This window comes from Abramis brama (genome assembly GCF_963993115.1).
Source record: "Abramis brama genome assembly, chromosome: 13".
In the NCBI taxonomy this organism is placed as follows: domain Eukaryota; kingdom Metazoa; phylum Chordata; class Actinopteri; order Cypriniformes; family Leuciscidae; genus Abramis; species Abramis brama.
The window spans coordinates 22,311,573-22,336,128 of record NC_139975.1 but is presented as its reverse complement, the minus strand read 5'-3'; the positions used below and the strand labels follow the sequence as shown (position 1 = coordinate 22,336,128).

The following is a 24,556-nucleotide window of genomic DNA, read 5'->3' as shown; positions in this document are numbered from 1 at the left end:
GCACTTAAACCTGTCAAACCTGAGTAGGTGCATTCTAAATGATGTCAATAACTAAATCCATTCAACTTTTTAGATCTTAAAATTATTTTAGAATTAAGACTTGCACTCATTTTATTGTTAATCATAAATTCCACCTTGAGGGTTGCACAACCCTTCCTACTGTGAGAAGTATGACACTCCTTCTGCACGTTTGTCTTCTCTCAATGTAGGCAGACCAGCCGTTAAGAGGTGCTCTTTCCTATTTCTACAGTCTAGTTTGTCAAGACACTGGTTTTCCTCAATGCTGCAAAAGATGCTTTCTTGAAAAAACATATTTGATTATATCTTAATGAATAGAAGAAAAAAACTTCAATATCCATGTTCATTTGTTCAGATGTCTTTGGTGTGAATGCTCCTAGTGCAGTCAGACCATCTCAGGAGGTACTCTGAGTGTAAAGTGGGGTTGGCTTATAACGTGTATAAAACATCAGCTACTGTATAAGACCAGCTAGAAGCTTCTGCTAATCAGAATGAAAGCGGTAACGCCTACTTGCCTTTCAACAATAACTACTTGGTGTACGTTATGTCAACTAATTAGGATTCATGGGCCAAGCTGTTTCTTTTCAAATCTACTAAGTCACTTTTTAAAACTGTTAAAATCCAGGGGTTTCCTTTTTGCTTGTTTTGTTTCAGTGTCTTACACACTATAGTATAGTAAGTTGCTCTTTGTTGCTAGACCTCAAAGCTTGGGTCCTTTAGGTCCTCATTACAACTCAACAGTTAACACAGATGTGTTCTATGTCATTGCTGAAGTCTTATGGTTGCACAAACACTTGCGGTATTATGAAGTATCTGCTTACATGGATCATATCAGATCATATGATATGCTGGGTGAGAGCCGAACTTTAAGCAGATACTCTCCAAATAATGCTCTAGTAGTGTCATGGTTTATACTCTTGTGAAAGCTAAAGGTTGCCTCACAATCACATATGGTCGTTTGAGATGTGCCTGCTGGGGCACAAATAATGTATTATACACTGGTTTAGTGGCATGTTATGTGCCACTGTTGCCTCTGATTGTTCCACATTTCAGACATGGATGTGCAGATGTGCCTTTTTCCCATTCACAGAGTTTGCTCCTCCTGAGATGCATTACGAGGAATCTGTCAGAGCTGTGAGAACAATTGCTGCACAATAGCACTTTAGATCATATAGTTTTAAAAAAAGAGTGAAGGAAGTGGAACATGTATAAATCGGTCGTACAAGATTAAGTGCTGGGTGTGGCATCATGTTAAAGGGATAGGTAACCAAAGAGTTGATGTTAGCCATTGGCTTCCATAGTAGGAAAAAAATAAACTATGGAAGTGGATGGCTACCATCAAACTATCTGTTTACCAACGTTCTTTAAAACATCTTCTTTTGTGTTCAGCAGAAGAAATAAACTCATGCAGGTTTCAACAACTTGAGGGTGATGACAGCATTTTCCTTTTTGGGTGAACTATCCCTTTAAGAGGCAGAACGTATAACTAGTTGGGAGTGAAATAATAAGCTTTTGTGGTGCTTGCTAGGGAGTTCTTGGGTACACAGCACTGTAGGTTTTCCCCTTCTCCTTTCATAAATACTGGCTTTAGCCAACAATAATAAGGATTTTTTCCTGGCTTTGGTTTCTCATGCTTTACATTTCTCCCACTGTGGACTTTGTTTTACTGAAATTGCATGCACACTGTAAAAAATTATCTGATCAATAAGGTATGACAACATGTGTTTTTACATTGTTTTTACTGTTTGTTTGTTGTTTTAAAAAAGTTGAAATTGCTTAACTTATTTTGATAAGTTATACAAGATTCAACTCAATTTTTTTAAAAGTCAGACTCAAGTCAGTTTGATGTAATTTAAGTTGAAATGACTTAAACATCCAAGTTGATTGTATACTAAATTTAAGGCAGCAATGTTTTTTTTTTTTTTACAGTGCAGAGAGTTCTGATATCTATTAAGTGCAAATATTGTGCATTATGCTGTTGCATGTGTGATGCGATGACAATTGTTTATTTAATTTTTTTTAAGAATTTGTACTTTAACAACCTGTGACAGTCACATAATAAAATCTAATATACAAGCCTTGTAATCTTTCATTGCATGGCACAGTGTTTTTTTTTCTCTTCAGTGTTGTTTATAATGTTGAGGCTGTCTATCCCCTTAATATTTGTCCGCCTCTTTGATGGTCCTTTAGCATAAGTAGAATATTTTATGTACAATTCAAATGGGTCACAAATGTTTTGTGGTCTGTGCTGTGGTATCGAGGAAACCAGATTGAATCTCTCAAATTATCTTTTCTGTACTGTCCTGCCCTGTCTTGCCTGGAGAACAATGGTCAACATGGACTCAAAACCAGGCCTCTTTCTCCCCATATTTAGTGGGAGGCAAGTGTTATTTATAATAAGGGGGAGGGAATGTTCTCATTCTAGAAAGTAAACAGAATTTCTCCGGTCCATTATGATGAATCTTTTTAGAGTCCCTATTCCCAGAAGAGAGACTGTACATTTTTAAAGCATATATCTTATAAAGGTGAATTATCAACTTTTAGAATTACTTTCTTATTTAAGAATATATAACATTAAACATGATCTAAGAGTATATACTTTTCTTACTTACAGATGAACTTAAAACTAATATAGACACAGACTAAAATGTAGAATAAGCAACAACTTTAACTATGATTTGTTTATTTAATTCTTGAATAACCATAAACCTTTGCAGTTCCTTGACCATTGCTGAAAGAGTAAATATATTTCAATTTATATAATTAACTTTATCTATCATTGCTCAGTTTCATGAATAGTTGAGTTTCACACTAGCCTTCAATATTTTTAAGCATTGTATTCACACATTTTATTTTGAGTGTACATTCCTTCAGTAATCCACTAAGGTCAGGGTCAGGCTTTTTTCAGAAGTGGGTATACTTACTATTTTCAAGGGAGCATTCAGGTTACTTGAATAACTCTCATACATGATCCCACCAAATTCATGATCACATGAGACAAAGCTTCTTTCTGTTTTAGTCTACAGATTTGACTTGGCTTTTGCTACAACAATTATTTTTTTTCCCTTTTGATTTAAGCAACGTGCTGCTAATGGCTTATGGCTATGCACTTTTTTTTTTCTCTTTCAGCATATGCTCAGTTTCTCATTATTTCCTCAGATTCTAGAGATTTAAAAATGCTGGATCTAATTAGATATTTTGTAGCTGTTATGTTATTTTATATTTATATTATGTTACTGCTATTACATACAGTTATTCTGAGATCATACAAGAAAATAAATTCAGTGCCACTGTATCAAGTATATAATTTATAATTAAAATAACTTTATTTGAAAATGTTTAGTGAAATATGCAAGTAGGTGTTTTCATATCCAAAAGGTCCTGTGTAATTGTAGTGTGGATGATTGTGAGGGGGTGAATATCTCTAAAACAAATAACTTATTGTTTTGAAAGCTGGAATGCCAGGCCCACATGTCAGCTAAATAACTCCATGTTAAGCAATGCTCATCAAGTAAAAACCACCCTGCTCTGCAAGCTACTGTTTGATATTCATTTTAAGGATATCAGATGGTTTTAAATATGTTTAAGCTGTATACTAAACTGAGCCTAATACATTTAGTGACTGTAGCGTTTGGCTTATTTGCAATACATAAGAAGTTATTGCTCTTGTTGTGAAGTGTTTTATGCTGTTGAGTGCTTTGTGTCAATGCTGAAGAAATACAAGGGATACAGATAGTCTGTTCAAACTAGAAATATGTGCTAAGTTCCCATAGAGAAATCATGCTTGTTTAATCAACTTTTTGTTGGAGATTGTATTGCCATCTAGTGGTCACAGATTGATCCTCATTTACAGTTGTTGTTTTTGTGTGTGTATTAAGGAAAGAACAAGTGCTGACACGGTCCACACTAGGGGGCAGGCGAAGAAGCAACACATTTAGAGGTATACTGAATGAATAGATACATGTTATAGCTATGTGATGTTAATAGCTACATGTAATTTACAGCATAGCAATTGGTGAAAAAGTTTTGTATAACATTTTTAGATGATTGCTTGTGATCATTTATCTCTCAATCAAAACTTTAGCCTATTAACTCAATCAAAACTACACATTAGACAACATATACCTAGTATATTTTGTATTGTATTATAACAGTTCTACTCTGTTTTATTGTGTAATGTTTTCTCATTTTATTTATTTATTATTTGTTTTTGTTTTTTTTAAAGATGGCTGACGAGCAGGAAACAAGGGAAGTGCTTTACCCACAGTGGATGGGCCCTGATAAGCATGGGCTCACCATAGAACAAAAAGGTCAAGGAGAGATTTTTGTCACGGAGGTGAAAGAAGAGTCCCCTTCTGCTCATACTGGAAATGTATATGAAGGTATGTAGTTAAAATAACCCTGCATGCTCTGATATATTGTGCAAACATTTAGAAAATCTTATTTTCTAATATTTCTAGAATGTTTGATACTTAGAGCAACATTTGAGCAGCATTCCCTTTTTTGGTGTTGAGCTATTGTCTGTGAGCTAATGCTCTTGTAGTTCTTCCAAATACAATTTACATATTGTTTAGTTTGAACTTTCCATGTACTGCCCTTTGTAACAGGTGACCAAATTGTGGGGGCCACCATTTACTTTGACAACATGAGCTCAGAAGAAACAGCTGAGCTACTGAAGACTCTAAACCGACATAAGGTTGGACTAAAATTACAAAACAAGACTGACAAGTCACCTTGCCGCTCTCCAATGGGAACATTGTCGTGGGAAGGACGTGGAGGGTTAGGAGGCTCTAGTTCAGACATTCTCCTGGTAATGTGACTTCAGTTGTTGGTCCATGTGCTATATGGTACCAGCACCATGACCATGTGAACCATACATTTTATTAATTTTAAATGTTGTTATTCAGCATTGGTACACATTGTATTAGAAAAAACATTGTTACAGTCAGTGTCAACTGACAGTATTTCCATATTTAACCAATTTAACTTTTTTTTGGTATATTTGTTTCTTACATTTAAATTTCACACAGACATGGAATATCATACTAATATTGTAATTCCTTTACTTTAGAGTGGAGATGACGAAGACTACAAAAGAATCTTCACTAAGAAGATTAAACCTAGACTGAAGTCTGAGGATCTTGCTGAGGGTGTTGATGTGCGTACAGAGCGTCACAGTAGCACAAGCAGTGATGGTTGCACCGTTACTACAATCACTCGGAGAATAACTACCTACACTGTGGACATGCCAGGGGGGACTAGTCAGCAGATTGATTCCTCAAGCCCTGAGTACAAAATTCAGGTTTTGCAGCATGAGCAGTCGGAGGGGGATTCTTCTCAAATCAGATTACCACATAGTAGCCTTGTTAGCAGTGCACACGGAGGTATAAAAATGGGGGACATATCTCTTGGCGGGCCCCATATCACTGGCTCCTCTGTGAAGCACTGTAGCACAGGATCTATCACACCAACAGGTGAATTAGATGGTAGTGGGAGAGAGATTGGATTTAATGTGTCAGACACTGGATTGTCAGGGGGAAAAGGACAGAGGATGATAGAACGTTTTGGAAGGACTGAAACTTCTACAGGCAGTAGTAATCTCTCTGGCAAAGTAACCATGGGGTTAGACAAAGAAGTGGGAAATGTTTCTTCTCCAATGGAAGCTGGTTTTAAAACATCAAGTATGATAAAAGAAACTGGGTTTGCTACAGTTAAGGGCCCTGTTCTGAACACTCGTGTTTCAGGTTTTTCCATTAGTGGAGATTCAGGGGGCAGTTTTGGCAGGGAATCTTTGTCTTTGGATGGGTCTGATGATAAAACCAAATTGTCTAAATTTAGCATAGATGTTCAAGGGCCCAAGGTAAATATTAAACATCCTGAAGCTGAAATCAGCCAGGGTTCGGATTTTGCCATCCCAGATGTAGACGGTAAAGTCAAGTTACCAAAAGTTGAAACTAGTGGATCAGTTGTTCACGCAGAGGAAATTGGTGGTGAACTCAGGATATCCCATGTGAAAGAACCACAATTTGGAACTAAACCGTTTACTGTAGAAAGTCCTAATGTAGAAGTGATTTATAACAATCAAAATCTTAAAGATGTTAGTCAAAGAGGTTTTAGCATAACTGGCAATCAGGATCTGTCAGCTTCATCATTTAGAGTGAAAGGCACTAATTTGGAGGGCTCCAATTTGGGCACTGATGTAAAACTGTCCTCATTTGGACTTAAAGATCCAAAGTTTCAGGCATCTGATACAGTAGTAAGTCTCCCCGAAGCTAATGTTAAAATTACAAAACCAGATATGGACATCAGGGGTCCAGAAAAACACACTGAAGGACATGAGGGTAAAGTCAAAGAAGCCAAATTTAATGTGCCATCAATCTCTGGTCAGGGAACTTATATGCCACATGTGGACTTAAACCTGAAAGGACAAAAAGTGAAAGGAGATGCTAATGTGTCCGTTCCAAAGGTTGAAGGGAACATTGTGACACCAAAATTTGATATTAAAGAATCAGATCGTGAGAGTGCTAAGGGTGACCTTACGGTTTCAAAGGTAAAAATGCCCTCATTTGGAATGAAAAGTTCAGAAGTGAAGGGTCCAAATGTTGAGCTAAATCTTGCAAAAGCAGAAATGGAGATTAAAGGAAAAGATGAAGATATCAATACTCTAGAGCTTAACATTGAGGGATCTGATAGAAAAGTTAAAGACAGCAATGTCAAGATAACATCAATTTCCGGTCCAAAGGTTTCTGTACCTGATGTGAACTTAAACGTGAAAGGGCCAACACAGATCAAGATGCCCTCCTTTGGAATCAAAGGTCCAAAAGTAGAGGCACCTGATGTTGACATAAATCTTCCCAAAGCAGACATGGAAATTAAAGCTCCAGATGTGGATATCAAGGGTCCAGAGCTTGACAATGAGGGACCTGGTGGAAAAATCAAGGGCTCTAAATTCAAGATGCCATCAATCTCTGGTCCAAAGATTTCTATGCCAGATATAGACTTAAACCTAAAAGGTCCAAAACTAAAAGGAGAAGTTGACGTGTCTGTTCCAAAAGTGGAAGGAGCTATTAAAGCACCAAATGTTGAAAGTGAAGGCCAAGACCTTGAGGGTCCTGAGGGTGGTTTTAAGATGCCAAAGATTAAAATGCCATCATTCGGGGTCAAGGGTCCAAAAGTGGAGGGTCCAGACGTTGATGTGAAAATCCCTAAAGGCAATATTGAGTTGAAGGCACCAGATGTGGATATTAAAGCTCCAGAGCTTGACATAGAGGGACCTGATGGAAAAATCAAGGGCTCCAAATTCAAGATGCCATCGATCTCCGGTCCGAAGATTTCCATGCCAGATGTGGACTTCAACCTGAAAGGCCCAAAACTTAAGGGTGATGTTGACATGTCTGTTCCAAAAGTGGAAGGAGATATTAAAGCTCCTAAAGTCAATATTGAAGGCGCAGACCTTGAGGGTCCTGATGGTGGGTTTAAGATGCCAAAGATGAAAATGCCTTCATTCGGAATCAAAGGTCAAAAAGTGGATGGTCCAGATGTAGATATGAAAATCCCTAAAGCCAATATTGAGTTTAAGACACCAGATGTGGATATTAAAGCTCCAGAGCTTGACATTGAAGGACCTGAGGGAAAAATCAAGGGCTCCAAATTCAAGATGCCATCAATCTCCGGTCCAAATATTTCCATGACAGATGTGGACTTCAACCTGAAAGGCCCAAAAGTGAAAGGAGAAGTTGATGTGTCCGTTCCAAAAGTTAAAGGAGACATTAAAGCTCCCGAAGTAGATATCACGGGCCCAGAGCTTGACATTGAGGTACCTGAGGGAAAAATAAAGGGCCCCAAATTCAAAATGCCATCTATGTCTGGCCCAAAGATTTCAATGCCAGATCTTGATTTCAACCTGAAAGGTCCAAAACTCAAAGGTGATGTTGATGTGTCCATTGCTAAAGTGGAAGGAGATATTAAAGGACCAAAAGTTGAAATTGAAGGCCCAGACCTTGAGGGTTCTGAGGGCGGTTTTAAGATGCCAAAGATCAAAATGCCATCATTTGGAGTTAAAGGTCCTAAAGTGGAGGGCCCTGATGTTGACATTAATCTCCCAAAAGCAGATGTTAATGTTAAAGGACCTGAAATTGACATCAAAACTCCTGATCTTAACATTGAGGGACCTGATGGAAAAATCAAGGGCCCCAAATTCAAAATGCCATCTATGTCTGGCCCAAAGATTTCTATGCCAGATGTTGACTTCAACCTGAAAGGCCCAAAACTCAAAGGTGATGTTGATGTTTCCATTCCAAAAGTGGAAGGAGATATTAAAGCACCAAAAGTTGAAATTGAAGGCCCAGACCTTGAGGGTCCTGAGGGCGGTTTTAAGATGCCAAAGATCAAAATGCCATCATTTGGGTTTAAAGGTCCTAAAGTGGAGGGCCCTGATGTTGACATCAATCTCCCAAAAGCAAATGTTGATGTTAAAGGACCTGAAATTGACATCAAAACTCCTGATCTTGACATTGAGGGACCTGAAGGGAAAATAAAAGGACCCAAGATCAAAATGCCTTCTATGTCTGGTCCAAAGATCTCTATGCCAGATGTTGACTTCAACCTGAAAGGTCCAAAACTCAAAGGTGATGTTGATGTGTCCATGCCTAAAATGGAAGGAGATATTAAAGGACCAAAAGTTGAAATTGAAGGCCCGGACCTTGAGGGTCCCGAGGGCGGTTTTAAGATGCCAAAGATCAAAATGCCATCATTTGGGTTTAAAGGTCCCAAAGTGGAGGGCCCTGATGTTGACATCAATCTCCCAAAAGCAAATGTTGATGTTAAAGGACATGAAATTGACATCAAAACTCCTGATCTTGACATTGAGGGACCCGAGGGGAAAATCAAAGGTCCGAAGTTCAAAATGCCTTCCATGTCTGGTCCAAAAATCTCTATGCCAGATGTTGACTTCAACCTGAAAGGTCCAAAACTGAAAGGTGATGTTGATGTATCAGTTCCAAAAGTTCAAGGTGACATCAAAGCACCAGAAGTAGATATCAAGGGCCCAGAGCTTGACATTGAGGGTCCTGAGGGAAAAATCAAGAGCCCAAAATTCAAAATGCCATCTATGTCTGGCCCAAAGATTTCTATGCCAGATGTTGACTTCAACCTGAAAGGCCCAAAACTCAAAGGTGATGTTGATGTGTCCATTCCAAAAGTGGAAGGAGATATTAAAGCACCAAAAGTTGAAATTGAAGGCCCAGACCTTGAGGGACATCAGGGTGGTTTTAAGATGCCAAAGTTCAAAATGCCATCATTTGGAGTCAAAGGTCCTAAAATGGAGGGCCCAGATGTTGACATCAATCTCCCAAAAGCAGATGTTAATGTTAAAGGACCTGAAATTGACATCAAAACTCCTGATCTTGACATTGAGGGACCCGAGGGAAAAATCAAGGGCCCCAAATTCAAAATGCCTTCCATATCTGGTCCAAAGATCTCTATGCCAGATGTTGATTTCAACCTGAAAGGTCCAAAACTGAAAGGTGATGTTGATGTATCAGTTCCAAAAGTTAAAGGTGACATCAAAGCACCAGAAGTAGATATCAAGGGCCCAGAGCTTGACATTGAGGGTCCTGAGGGAAAAATCAAGGGCCCCAAATTCAAAATGCCATCTATGTCTGGCCCAAAGATTTCTATGCCAGATGTTGACTTCAACCTGAAAGGCCCAAAACTCAAAGGTGATGTTGATGTGTCCATTCCAAAAGTGGAAGGAGATATTAAAGCACCAAAAGTTGAAATTGAAGGCCCAGACCTTGAGGGTCCCGAGGGTGGTTTCAAGATGCCAAAGTTCAAAATGCCATCATTTGGAGTTAAAGGTCCTAAAATGGAGGGCCCAGATGTTGACATCAATCTCCCAAAAGCAGATGTTAATGTTAAAGGACCTGAAATTGACATCAAAACTCCTGATCTTGACATTGAGGGACCCGAGGGAAAAATCAAGGGCCCCAAATTCAAAATGCCATCTATGTCTGGCCCAAAGATTTCTATGCCAGATGTTGACTTCAACCTGAAAGGCCCAAAACTCAAAGGTGATGTTGATGTGTCCATCCCTAAAGTGGAAGGAGATATTAAAGGACCAAAAGTGGAAATTGAAGGCCCAGACCTTGAGGGTCCTGAGGGTGGTTTTAAGATGCCAAAGTTCAAAATGCCATCATTTGGAGTTAAAGGTCCTAAAGTGGAGGGCCCAGATGTTGACATAAATCTCCCAAAAGCAAATGTTGATGTTAAAGGACCTGAAATTGACATCAAAACTCCTGATCTTGACATTGAGGGACCCGAAGGAAAAATCAAAGGTCCCAAGTTCAAAATGCCTTCCATATCTGGTCCAAAGATCTCTATGCCAGATGTTGATTTCAACCTGAAAGGTCCAAAACTGAAAGGTGATGTTGATGTATCAGTTCCAAAGGTTAAAGGTGACATCAAAGCACCAGAAGTAGATATCAAGGGCCCAGAGCTTGACATTGAGGGTCCTGAGGGAAAGATCAAGGGCCCCAAATTCAAAATGCCATCTATGTCTGGCCCAAAGATTTCTATGCCAGATGTTGACTTCAACCTGAAAGGCCCAAAACTCAAAGGTGATGTTGATGTTTCCATTCCAAAAGTGGAAGGAGATATTAAAGCACCAAAAGTTGAAATTGAAGGCCCAGACCTTGAGGGTCCCGAGGGTGGTTTTAAGATGCCAAAGTTCAAAATGCCATCATTTGGAGTTAAAGGTCCTAAAATGGAGGGCCCAGATGTTGACATCAATCTCCCAAAAGCAGATGTTAATGTTAAAGCACCTGAAATTGACATCAAAACTCCGGATCTTAACATTGAGGGACCTGAGGGAAAAATCAAGGGCCCCAAATTCAAAATGCCATCTATGTCTGGACCAAAGATATCTATGCCAGATGTTGACTTCAACCTGAAAGGCCCAAAACTCAAAGGTGATGTTGATGTTTCCATTCCAAAAGTGGAAGGAGATATTAAAGCACCAAAAGTTGAAATTGAAGGCCCAGACCTTGAGGGTCCCGAGGGTGGTTTTAAGATGCCAAAGTTCAAAATGCCATCATTTGGAGTTAAAGGTCCTAAAATGGAGGGCCCAGATGTTGACATCAATCTCCCAAAAGCAGATGTTAATGTTAAAGGACCTGAAATTGACATCAAAACTCCTGATCTTAACATTGAGGGACCTGAGGGAAAAATCAAGGGCCCCAAATTCAAAATGCCATCTATGTCTGGCCCAAAGATATCTATGCCAGATGTTGACTTCAACCTGAAAGGCCCAAAACTCAAAGGTGATGTTGATGTTTCCATTCCAAAAGTGGAAGGAGATATTAAAGCACCAAAAGTTGAAATTGAAGGCCCAGACCTTGAGGGTCCCGAGGGTGGTTTTAAGATGCCAAAGTTCAAAATGCCATCATTTGGAGTTAAAGGTCCTAAAATGGAGGGCCCAGATGTTGACATCAATCTCCCAAAAGCAGATGTTAATGTTAAAGCACCTGAAATTGACATCAAAACTCCGGATCTTAACATTGAGGGACCTGAGGGAAAAATCAAGGGCCCCAAATTCAAAATGCCATCTATGTCTGGACCAAAGATATCTATGCCAGATGTTGACTTCAACCTGAAAGGCCCAAAACTCAAAGGTGATGTTGATGTTTCCATTCCAAAAGTGGAAGGAGATATTAAAGCACCAAAAGTTGAAATTGAAGGCCCAGACCTTGAGGGTCCCGAGGGTGGTTTTAAGATGCCAAAGTTCAAAATGCCATCATTTGGAGTTAAAGGTCCTAAAATGGAGGGCCCAGATGTTGACATCAATCTCCCAAAAGCAGATGTTAATGTTAAAGGACCTGAAATTGACATCAAAACTCCTGATCTTAACATTGAGGGACCTGAGGGAAAAATCAAGGGCCCCAAATTCAAAATGCCTTCTATGTCTGGACCAAAGATTTCTATGCCAGATGTTGACTTCAACCTGAAAGGCCCAAAACTCAAAGGTGATGTTGATGTTTCCATTCCAAAAGTGGAAGGAGATATTAAAACACCAAAAGTTGAAATTGAAGGCCCAGACCTTGAGGGTCCCGAGGGTGGTTTTAAGATGCCAAAGTTCAAAATGCCATCATTTGGAGTTAAAGGTCCTAAAATGGAGGGCCCAGATGTTGACATCAATCTCCCAAAAGCAGATGTTAATGTTAAAGGACCTGAAATTGACATAAAAACTCCTGATCTTAACATTGAGGGACCTGAGGGAAAAATCAAGGGCCCCAAATTCAAAATGCCATCTATGTCTGGCCCAAAGATTTCTATGCCAGATGTTGACTTCAACTTGAAAGGCCCAAAACTCAAAGGTGATGTTGATGTTTCCATTCCAAAAGTGGAAGGAGATATTAAAGCACCAAAAGTTGAAATTGAAGGCCCAGACCTTGAGGGTCCCGAGGGTGGTTTTAAGATGCCAAAGTTCAAAATGCCATCATTTGGAGTTAAAGGTCCTAAAATGGAGGGCCCAGATGTTGACATCAATCTCCCAAAAGCAGATGTTAATGTTAAAGGACCTGAATTTGACATCAAAACTCCTGATCTTAACATTGAGGGACCTGAGGGAAAAATCAAGGGCCCCAAATTCAAAATGCCATCTATGTCTGGACCAAAGATTTCTATGCCAGATGTTGACTTCAACCTGAAAGGCCCAAAACTCAAAGGTGATGTTGATGTTTCCATTCCAAAAGTGGAAGGAGATATTAAAGCACCAAAAGTTGAAATTGAAGGCCCAGACCTTGAGGGTCCCGAGGGTGGTTTTAAGATGCCAAAGTTCAAAATGCCATCATTTGGAGTTAAAGGTCCTAAAATGGAGGGCCCAGATGTTGACATAAATCTCCCAAAAGCAAATGTTGATGTTAAAGGACCTGAAATTGACATCAAAACTCCTGATCTTGACATTGAGGGACCCGAAGGAAAAATCAAAGGTCCTAAGTTCAAAATGCCTTCCATATCTGGTCCAAAGATCTCTATGCCAGATGTTGATTTCAACCTGAAAGGTCCAAAACTGAAAGGTGATGTTGACGTATCAGTTCCAAAAGTTAAAGGTGACATCAAAGCACCAGAAGTAGATATCAAGGGCCCAGAGCTTGACATTGAGGGTCCTGAGGGAAAAATCAAGGGCCCCAAATTCAAAATGCCATCTATGTCTGGCCCAAAGATTTCTATGCCAGATGTTGACTTCAACCTGAAAGGCCCAAAACTCAAAGGTGATGTTGATGTGTCCATTCCAAAAGTGGAAGGAGATATTAAAGCACCAAAAGTTGAAATTGAAGGCCCAGACCTTGAGGGTCCCGGGGGTGGTTTTAAGATGCCAAAGTTCAAAATGCCATCATTTGGAGTTAAAGGTCCTAAAGTGGAGGGCCCAGATGTTGACATCAATCTCCCAAAAGCAAATGTTGATGTTAAAGGACCTGAAATTGACATCAAAACACCTGATCTTGACATTGAGGGACCTGATGGGAAAATCAAAGGTCCCAAGTTCAAAATGCCTTCCATATCTGGTCCAAAAATCTCTATGCCAGATGTTGATTTCAACCTGAAAGGTCCAAAACTGAAAGGTGATGTTGATGTATCAGTTCCAAAAGTTAAAGGTGACATCAAAGCACCAGAAGTAGATATCAAGGGCCCAGAGCTTGATATTGAGGGTCCTGAGGGAAAAATCAAGGGCCCAAAATTCAAAATGCCATCTATGTCTGGCCCAAAGATTTCTATGCCAGATGTTGACTTCAACCTGAAAGGCCCAAAACTCAAAGGTGATGTTGATGTGTCCATTCCAAAAGTGGAAGGAGATATTAAAGGACCAAAAGTTGAAATTGAAGGCCCAGACCTTGAGGGTCCCGAGGGTGGTTTTAAGATGCCAAAGTTCAAAATGCCATCATTTGGAGTTAAAGGTCCTAAAGTGGAGGGCCCAGATGTTGACATCAATCTCCCAAAAGCAGATGTTAATGTTAAAGGACCTGAAATTGACATCAAAACTCCTGATCTTAACATTGAGGGACCTGAGGGAAAAATCAAGGGGCCCAAATTCAAAATGCCATCTATGTCTGGACCAAAGATTTCTATGCCAGATGTTGACTTCAACCTGAAAGGCCCAAAACTCAAAGGTGATGTTGATGTTTCCATTCCAAAAGTGGAAGGAGATATTAAAGCACCAAAAGTTGAAATTGAAGGCCCAGACCTTGAGGGTCCCGAGGGTGGTTTTAAGATGCCAAAGTTCAAAATGCCATCATTTGGAGTTAAAGGTCCTAAAGTGGAGGGCCCAGATGTTGACATCAATCTCCCAAAAGCAAATGTTGATGTTAAAGGACCTGAAATTGACATAAAAACACCTGATCTTGACATTGAGGGACCCGAGGGGAAAATCAAAGGTCCCAAGTTTAAAATGCCTTCCATATCTGGTCCAAAAATCTCTATGCCAGATGTTGATTTCAACCTGAAAGGTCCAAAACTGAAAGGTGATGTTGATGTATCAGTTCCAAAAGTTCAAGGTGACATCAAAGCACCAGAAGTAGATATCAAGGGCCCAGAGCTTGACATTGAGGGTCCTGAGGGAAAAATCAAGGGCCCAAAATTCAAAATGCCATCTATGTCTGGCCCAAAGATTTCTATGCCAGATGTTGACTTCAACCTGAAAGGCCCAAAACTCAAAGGTGATGTTGATGTGTCCATTCCAAAAGTGGAAGGAGATATTAAAGGACCAAAAGTTGAAATTGAAGGCCCAGACCTTGAGGGTCCTGAGGGTGGTTTTAAGATGCCAAAGTTCAAAATGCCATCATTTGGAGTTAAAGGTCCTAAAGTGGAGGGCCCAGATGTTGACATCAATCTCCCAAAAGCAGATGTTAATGTTAAAGGACCTGAAATTGACATCAAAACTCCTGATCTTAACATTGAGGGACCTGAGGGAAAAATCAAGGGCCCCAAATTCAAAATGCCATCTATGTCTGGACCAAAGATTTCTATGCCAGATGTTGACTTCAACCTGAAAGGCCCAAAACTCAAAGGTGATGTTGATGTTTCCATTCCAAAAGTGGAAGGAGATATTAAAGCACCAAAAGTTGAAATTGAAGGCCCAGACCTTGAGGGTCCCGAGGGTGGTTTTAAGATGCCAAAGTTCAAAATGCCATCATTTGGAGTTAAAGGTTCTAAAGTGGAGGGCCCAGATGTTGACATCAATCTCCCAAAAGCAAATGTTGATGTTAAAGGACCTGAAATTGACATCAAAACACCTGACCTTGACATTGAGGGACCCGAGGGGAAAATCAAAGGTCCCAAGTTCAAAATGCCTTCCATATCTGGTCCAAAAATCTCTATGCCAGATGTTGATTTCAACCTGAAAGGTCCAAAACTGAAAGGTGATGTTGATGTATCAGTTCCAAAAGTTAAAGGTGACATAAAAGCACCAGAAGTAGATATCAAGGGCCCAGAGCTTGACATTGAGGGTCCTGAGGGAAAAATCAAGGGCCCCAAATTCAAAATGCCATCTATGTCTGGCCCAAAGATTTCTATGCCAGATGTTGACTTCAACCTGAAAGGCCCAAAACTCAAAGGTGATGTTGATGTGTCCATTCCAAAAGTGGAAGGAGATATTAAAGGACCAAAAGTTGAAATTGAAGGCCCAGACCTTGAGGGTCCCGAGGGTGGTTTTAAGATGCCAAAGTTCAAAATGCCATCATTTGGAGTTAAAGGTCCTAAAGTGGAGGGCCCAGATGTTGACATCAATCTCCCAAAAGCAGATGTTAATGTTAAAGGACCTGAAATTGACATCAAAACTCCTGATCTTAACATTGAGGGGCCTGAGGGAAAAATCAAGGGCCCCAAATTCAAAATGCCATCTATGTCTGGACCAAAGATTTCTATGCCAGATGTTGACTTCAACCTGAAAGGCCCAAAACTCAAAGGTGATGTTGATGTTTCCATTCCAAAAGTGGAAGGAGATATTAAAGCACCAAAAGTTGAAATTGAAGGCCCAGAACTTGAGGGTCCCGAGGGTGGTTTTAAGATGCCAAAGTTCAAAATGCCATCATTTGGAGTTAAAGGTCCTAAAGTGGAGGGCCCAGATGTCGACATCAATCTCCCAAAAGCAAATGTTGATATTAAAGGACCTGAAATTGACATCAAAACACCTGACCTTGACATTGAGGGACCCGAGGGGAAAATCAAAGGTCCGAAGTTCAAAATGCCTTCCATATCTGGTCCAAAAATCTCTATGCCAGATGTTGATTTCAACCTAAAAGGTCCAAAACTGAAAGGTGATGTTGATGTATCAGTTCCAAAAGTTAAAGGAGACATTAAAGCACCAGAAGTAGATATCAAGGGCCCAGAGCTTGACATTGAGGGTCCTGAGGGAAAAATCAAGGGCCCCAAATTCAAAATGCCATCTATGTCTGGCCCAAAGATTTCTATGCCAGATGTTGACTTCAACCTGAAAGGCCCAAAACTCAAAGGTGATGTTGATGTGTCCGTTCCAAAAGTGGAAGGAGATATTAAAGGACCAAAAGTTGAAATTGAAGGCCCAGACCTTGAGGGTCCCGAGGGTGGTTTTAAGATGCCAAAGTTCAAAATGCCATCATTTGGAGTTAAAGGTCCTAAAGTGGAGGGCCCAGATGTTGACATCAATCTCCCAAAAGCAAATGTTGATGTTAAAGGACCTGAAATTGACATCAAAACACCTGACCTTGACATTGAGGGACCCGAGGGGAAAATCAAAGGTCCCAAGTTCAAAATGCCTTCCATATCTGGTCCAAAAATCTCTATGCCAGATGTTGATTTCAACCTGAAAGGTCCAAAACTGAAAGGTGATGTTGATGTATCAGTTCCAAAAGTTAAAGGAGACATTAAAGCACCAGAAGTAGATATCAAGGGCCCAGAGCTTGACATTGAGGGTCCTGAGGGAAAAATCAAGGGTCCCAAATTCAAGATGCCATCAATCTCCGGTCCAAACATTTCTATGCCAGATATTGACTTCAACCTGAAAGGGCCAAAACTCAAAGGTGATGTTGATGTAGCTGTTCCAAAATTGGAAGGAGATATTAAAGGACCAAAAGTTGAAATTGGAGGCCCAGAGCTTGACATTGAAGGACCTGAAGGAAAAATCAAGGGCCCAAAACTGAAGATGCCATCAGTATCTGGTCCTGAAGGTCCTAATGTTGAGGTCAATATTCCGGAAGCAAATGTGAAAAAGTCAAAGTTCAAAATGCCAAAATTTAAAATGCCCAAATTTGGTTTTAAATCACCCAAAGGAGATATTGATGTTAATGTGCCTAGTAGTGATGTCAGTATAAAATCACCAGACATTGACATCAAAACCCCTGATCTAGACATTGAGGGACCTGAAGGAAAAATCAAAGGTCCCAAGTTCAAAATGCCTTCTATGTCTGGTCCAAAGATCTCAATGCCAGATGTAGACTTTAACTTGAAAAGTCCAAAAGTCAAGGGTGATATGGATATCTCTGGACCCAAGATTGCAGGTGACATAAAGGCTCCAAAAGTGGACATTGAAGGTCCTGATTTTGATATAGAGGGCCCAGAAGGTGGCTTGAAGATGCCTAAATTCAAAATGCCATCATTTGGATTCAAAGGACCTAAAGTGGAGGGCCCAGATGTTGACCTCAATCTCCCAAAAGCAAATGTTGATGTTGAAGGACCTGATCTTGACATCGAGGGACCTGAAGGGAAAATAAAAGGTCCTAAGTTCAAAATGCCTTCTATGTCTGGTCCAAATATCTCTATGCCAGATTTAGACTTTAACTTGAAAAGTCCAAAAGTCAAGGGTGATGTGGATATCTCTGGACCCAAGATTGCAGGTGACATAAAGGCTCCAAAAGTGGACATTGAAGGTCCTGATTTTGATATAGAGGGCCCAGAAGGTGGCTTGAAGATGCCTAAATTCAAAATGCCATCATTTGGATTCAAAGGACCTAAAGTGGAGGGCCCAGATGTTGACATCAATCTCCCAAAAGCAAATGTTGATGTTGAAGGACCTGATCTTGACATCGAGGGACCTGAAGGGAAAATAAAAGGTCCCAAGTTCAAAATGCCTTCTATGTCTGGTCCAAATATCTCTATGCCAGATTTAGACTTTAACTTGAAAAGTCCAAAAGTCAAGGGTGATATGGATATCTCTGGACCCAAGATTGCAGGTGACATAAAGGCTCCAAAAGTGGACATTGAAGGTCCTGATTTTGATATAGAGGGCCCAGAAGGTGGCTTGAAGATGCCTAAATTCAAAATGCCATCATTTGGATTCAAAGGACCTAAAGTGGAGGGCCCAGATGTTGACCTCAATCTCCCAAAAGCAAATGTTGATGTTGAAGGACCTGATTTTGACATTGAGGGACCTGAAGGTAAAATAAAAGGTCCCAAATTCAAAATGCCTTCTATGTCTGGTCCAAAGATCTCTATGCCAGATGTAGACTTCAACTTGAAAAGTCCAAAAGTCAAGGGTGATATGGATATCTCTGGACCCAAGATTGCAGGTGACATAAAGGCTCCAAAAGTGGACATTGAAGGTCCTGATTTTGATATAGAGGGCCCAGAAGGTGGCTTGAAGATGCCTAAATTCAAAATGCCATCATTTGGATTCAAAGGACCTAAAGTGGAGGGCCCAGATGTTGACCTCAATCTCCCAAAAGCAAATGTTGATGTTGAAGGACCTGATTTTGACATTGAGGGACCTGAAGGGAAAATAAAAGGTCCCAAATTCAAAATGCCTTCTATGTCTGGTCCAAAGATCTCTATGCCAGATGTAGACTTCAACTTGAAAAGTCCAAAAGTCAAGGGTGATATGGATATCTCTGGACCCAAGATTGCAGGTGACATAAAGGCTCCAAAAGTGGACATTGAAGGTCCTGATTTTGATATAGAGGGCCCAGAAGGTGGCTTGAAGATGCCTAAATTCAAAATGCCATCATTTGGATTCAAAGGACCTAAAGTGGAGGGCCCAGATGTTGACCTCAATCTCCCAAAAGCAAATGTTGATGTTGAAGGACCTGATTTTGACATTGAGGGACCTGAAGGGAAAATAAAAGGTCCCAAATTCAAAATGCCTTCTATGTCTGGTCCAAAGATCTCTATGCCAGATGTAGACTTCAACTTGAAAAGTCCAAAAGTCAAGGGTGATATGGATATCTCTGGACCCAAGATTGCAGGTGACATAAAGGCTCCAAAAGTGGACATTGAAGGTCCTGATTTTGATATAGAGGGCCCAGAAGGTGGCTTGAAGATGCCTAAATTCAAAATGCCATCATTTGGATTCAAAGGACCTAAAGTGGAGGGCCCAGATGTTGACATCAATCTACCAAAAGCAAATGTTAATGTTGAAGGACCTGATCTTGACATTGAGGGACCTGAAGGGAAAATAAAAGGTCCCAAGTTCAAAATGCCTTCTATGTCTGGCCCAAATATCTCTATGCCAGATGTAGACTTCAACTTGAGAGGTCCAAAAGTCAAGGGTGATATGGATATCTCTGGACCCAAGATTGCAGGTGACATAAAGGCTCCAAAAGTGGACATTGAAGGTCCTGATTTTGATATAGAGGGCTCAGAAGGTGGCTTGAAGATGCCTAAATTCAAAATGCCATCATTTGGATTCAAGGGACCTAAAGTGGAGGGCCCAGATGTTGACCTCAATCTCCCAAAAGCAAATGTTGATGTTGATGGACCTGATCTTGACATTGAGGGACCTGAAGGGAAAATAAAAGGTTCCAAGTTCAAAATGCCATCATTTGGATTCAAAGGACCTAAATTGGAGGGTCCAGATATTGACATCAATCTCCCAAAAGCAAATGTTGATGTTAAAGGACCTGAAATTGACATCAAAACTCCTGATCTAGACATTGAGGGACCTGAAGGGAAAATAAAAGGTCCCAAGTTCAAAATGCCATCTATGTCTGGTCCAAAGATCTCTATGCCAGATGTTGACTTCAACTTGAAAAGTCCAAAGGTCAAGGGTGATATGAATGTCTCTGGACCCAAGATTGCAGGTGACATAAAGGCTCCAAATGTGGACATTGAAGGTCCTGATTTTGATATAGAGGGCCCAGAAGGTGGCTTGAAGATGCCTAAATTCAAAATGCCATCATTTGGATTCAAAGGACCTAAATTGGAGGGTCCAGATGTTGACATCAATCTCCCAAAAGCAAATATTGATGTTAAAGGACCTGAAATTGACATCAAAACTCCTGATCTTGACATTGAGGGACCTGAAGGGAAAATTAAAGGTCCAAAGTTCAAAATGCCTTCCATGTCTGGTCCAAAGATCTCTATGCCAGATGTTGATTTCAACCTGAAAGGTCCAAAACTGAAAGGTGATGTTGATGCATCAGTTCCAAAAGTTAAAGGTGACATCAAAGCACCAGAAGTAAATATCAAGGGCCCAGAGCTTGACATTGAGGGTCCTGAGGGAAAAATCAAGGGCCCCAAATTCAAAATGCCATCTATGTCTGGCCCAAAGATTTCTATGCCAGATGTTGACTTCAACCTGAAAGGCCCAAAACTCAAAGGTGATGTTGATGTGTCCATTCCAAAAGTGGAAGGAGATATTAAAGCACCAAAAGTTGAAATTGAAGGCCCAGACCTTGAGGGTCCCGAGGGTGGTTTTAAGATGCCAAAGTTCAAAATGCCATCATTTGGAGTTAAAGGTCCTAAAATGGAGGGCCCAGATGTTGACATCAATCTCCCAAAAGCAGATGTTAATGTTAAAGGACCTGAAATTGACATCAAAACTCCTGATCTTAGCATTGAGGGACCTGAGGGAAAAATCAAGGGCCCCAAATTCAAAATGCCATCTATGTCTGGCCCAAAGATTTCTGTGCCAGATGTTGACTTCAACCTGAAAGGTCCAAAAATAAAAGGAGATGGTGATGTGTCTGTTCCTAAAATGGAAGGAGATATTAAAGGACCAAAAGTTGAAATTGAAGGCCCAGACCTTGAGGGTCCTGAGGGTGGTTTTAAGATGCCGAACATCAAAATGCCATCATTTGGACTTAAAGGTCCTAAAGTGGAGGGCTCAGATATCAACATTAATCTACCAAAAGCAGATGTTGATATTAAAGGACCTAAAATGGACATTAGAACTCCTGATCTTGACATTGAGGGACCTGAGGGCAAAATCAAAGGTCCCAAGTTTAAAATGCCTTCCACATCTGGTCCAAAGATCTCTATGCCAGATGTTAACTTAAATTTAAAGGGCCCCAAATTCAAGGGTGATGTGGATGTTTCTGGACCAAAGATAACAGGTGACACAAATGCTCCAAAATGGGACATTGAAGGTCCTGATATTGATATAGAGGGCCCAGAGGGTGGCATAAAGATGCCAAAAATCAAAATGCCTTCATTTGGAATGAAAGGCCCTAAAGTGGAGGGTCCAGATGTTGACATCAATCTCCCAAAAGCTGGCTTTGATATCAAAGGACCTGAAATTGATGTTAATGCTCCTGATCTTGACATTGAGGGACCTGAGGGGGGTTTAAAACATGTTAAGTTCCCAAAATTCAAAGGGCCCAACTTTGGAATGAAGTCTTCAGGTGGCAGTCTTTCAGTACCTGAAAAAGATATTAAGGCGAGCGGTGATGTCAACATTAGTGGACCAGATGCTAACATCAAGGTTCCAAAAACCAAGAAATCTAAATTTTCACTTGGAGTTAAGAGCCCAAAATTGGATGCAGATATTCCTGATGCTGGTGGTAGTTTAGAAGGACCTGATATGAACATAGATGTAAAAGGAAAAAAGGGTAAATTCAAATTGACCAAAGGGAAAGGGAAGTCTAAAACTGTTGATGGTGATATGAAGACTGAAATGGTCAAGTTGGAGACAAATGAACCTGATTTACAGTTGAAGTCAACCAAAGTAAAGAAACCTTTTTTTGGAAAGTTACATTTTCCTGATGTGGAATTTGACATTAAATCTCCAAAAGTTAAAGGTAGTTCATCTGCGTCTGGAACTATGAAATCATCTGATGTTGATTTGCCATCTGCAAGCCTTAAAACTGATATTCAGACACCAGATGCTAGTTTGGACAGTCCGGATTTCAAAACAAAAGGGGGGGAAATAAAAATGCCAAAAATCAGCATCACTGGCTCTAAATTAAAAACTCCTGAACTGGATGTTAGAGGTGGAACATTGGAGACCTTGCATTCCCCAGATGTCAGTGTAGCAGGATCAGGCATTAATGGAAAAGCCAATGTTAAAATTGATATGGAAGGAAAAACACAGGGGGCAGTGCAGTCTGTAAATGTCCATGGTGTGGCTTTAGATGCTGATTTAAATCTCACTGAACGAAAAGGTGTAGAAGGGAGCATCGAAATACCAGGCTTTAATGTGAGGGGACAGAAGGGAGTGGCTTCAAGTGGGTTAGGCATGAAGACAGATGCATCATTATCTGGGGTTGAGTACCCAGAAGGTAATGTAACCTTTCCTAAAATCAAAGTACCAAAGTTTGGTGTTGCATTGCCTAAAGTAGAAGGAAGAGAGATGGGTGTAGATGTAGGTTCAGGTGATTTGGCTGCTGGTGTTAAAGTTAGTTCCCAAAGTCTAGAAATGCAGAGCCCTGATATGAAAAGCAGTGGTGGAAAAATGAAAGTCAAAATGCCAAAATTTTTCAAATCTAAATCTAAAGGTGGCAGTGCAGCTGATCTTTATGTTGAGGGAGAAGATGCTGATCTTACCTCTAAAGGTGGTGCAAATGTGTCTAAGGAGTTAAGTCTTAGTTCTGGGGAATTGATAAGTGGCAAGTTGGCAGTAGAGGGAAGCTCTGGATTTAAGGTTTCGCCAAAGAGTAAATCTGCCTCCCTTGATTTCTTCAAAAAATCACGACATCACTCATCCTCTGTAAGTGATGAGGGAGGTTTAGCTTCCCCTGTTTCTACTGAAGGGCACTTACAGGCTGAGGGTGGCAACATTTCAATAGATGGTGGAGAAACAATGATTAAAAGCAAAAAAGGAAAGTTGAAGTTTGCAACAATTGGAGGTTTTAGCTCAAAAAGTAAAGGTTCATATGAAGTGACAGATGAAAGTGAGGTTAGGATTGAGGGTGCTGGTGGAGTTGCTCAGCCTTTAAAGAAGTCCAGAATGTCATCGTCATCTAGCAGTGATAGTGGTTCAAAAGGTAGTTTTCGGTTACCACAACTCGAAATAGCCGTTTCGCCAAAGAAATAGTTTTTACACTAGTATATATACACAGTACATTCACAAAATAATGTTTTGTCAGTCTTGATGACTACATGTAAATCTGTCTTTCATTTAAACAATAGTGCACTGTTTCTTCAATTTCCACAAATGTTCTTTACAGGCATTGATATTTTTTGAATCACAATTTAACTGTAAATAAGAGAAATCTGTTATGTAATTTTAATTCTTTTGTTTTGTAGATAGGAATTTCATGTCCAATCCAGCAATGTGTGTAGTTGATATAAAATGTTCTGCATCTAGCTTTGAGTTCTCATCTGATAACTTGTTATATTTTTGTACCTTTGAAAGTTTTGGGACTCTTGTCCTTTCTAAAATTGTCTGGATACATTTACACACAAGAGGCATGATTTTACTTTTGAAAGGATTTTATGACTTCAACTTATATATTTAGTGATGTATCATATGTACTCATCACAGATGAATAACTAATTACAACAGTGATAAACCTGATATAATTTGTAAGCACAATGAAGTTTAAGGGCTGTACAAACTGTAAATAAATTGATTCAAAATAGATACATTTGATAACATAACATTGTCTCCCAAATAATATAACGCTTCAGATATTATGGAATTTACACAGAGATTATAATCTTCTAAAGTATTTATATCTAAGACTGTCTTTTCCATTGATCAATTGAATCTCTTTTAAATGCACACCAGGTAGCAGTTGACAAAAGCTGCAACTTGCTTTGATTTTTAATGGTTTCTAAGGCATTTTTTTCTTAGTTATATCTTCCACATTTCTTTACATCCAGTTGGCTCTCTCTCTTCCTCTCACTAAATGTATGAAATGTCGTGCTGCCATGTGGGGATACAACTACAGGAAATCTAATGCCAATGGTTAAACATTAATATTTTGAAAAAGCTTAAAATGTGCATTGCCCTTGTAAATAATGGGACATTTAGGCTTCAAGTTTAACTCTTTTTCTTGTATGAGTTGCAAAATTTAAATAAAGTGATCAACTATCAATACATGCTTGTGGTGAGAATGTTACTCTTTTCATTTAAATCCTATATATTATTATGTAAAAACTGTAAAACCATACATATAACTGTTTTGTTGGAACATTAACTTCAGAATTAAGATCACTGAATGCCTAAAAATAAGACTGCATTTGTTCAACCCTGTTAAATCTAACCATTGTGCTTTTAGCTTTCTATGAATACTTTGATAAGAGCCAACACCAAGAAAACAGGATATGGCCTTTCCTGTCCTGCATGGTTTTTCAAATCATCACTAAGGAAGGAAATGATCAGGAAATTCCTTTAAGGGAGGAAAGTGTGGTT

At 39.8% G+C, this 24,556-nt stretch overlaps 1 protein-coding gene across 1 annotated transcript in view; it reads left to right on the top strand.

The window, feature by feature from the left end:
* The window catches only part of ahnak (AHNAK nucleoprotein), a 32,043-nt gene extending 7,802 nt beyond the window's left edge, over positions 1-24,241 (top strand). Inside the window, exons 2-5 of the mRNA XM_084133161.1 lie at positions 3,897-3,958; positions 4,244-4,400; positions 4,626-4,828; positions 5,090-24,241. Coding sequence (XP_083989287.1) covers positions 4,244-4,400; positions 4,626-4,828; positions 5,090-23,233 — 18,504 coding nt within the window. The 5' untranslated portion in view covers positions 3,897-3,958 and the 3' untranslated portion in view covers positions 23,234-24,241. The remainder of the gene's footprint in view (positions 1-3,896; positions 3,959-4,243; positions 4,401-4,625; positions 4,829-5,089) is intronic.
* The last annotated feature ends 315 nt before the right edge of the window (positions 24,242-24,556 follow it).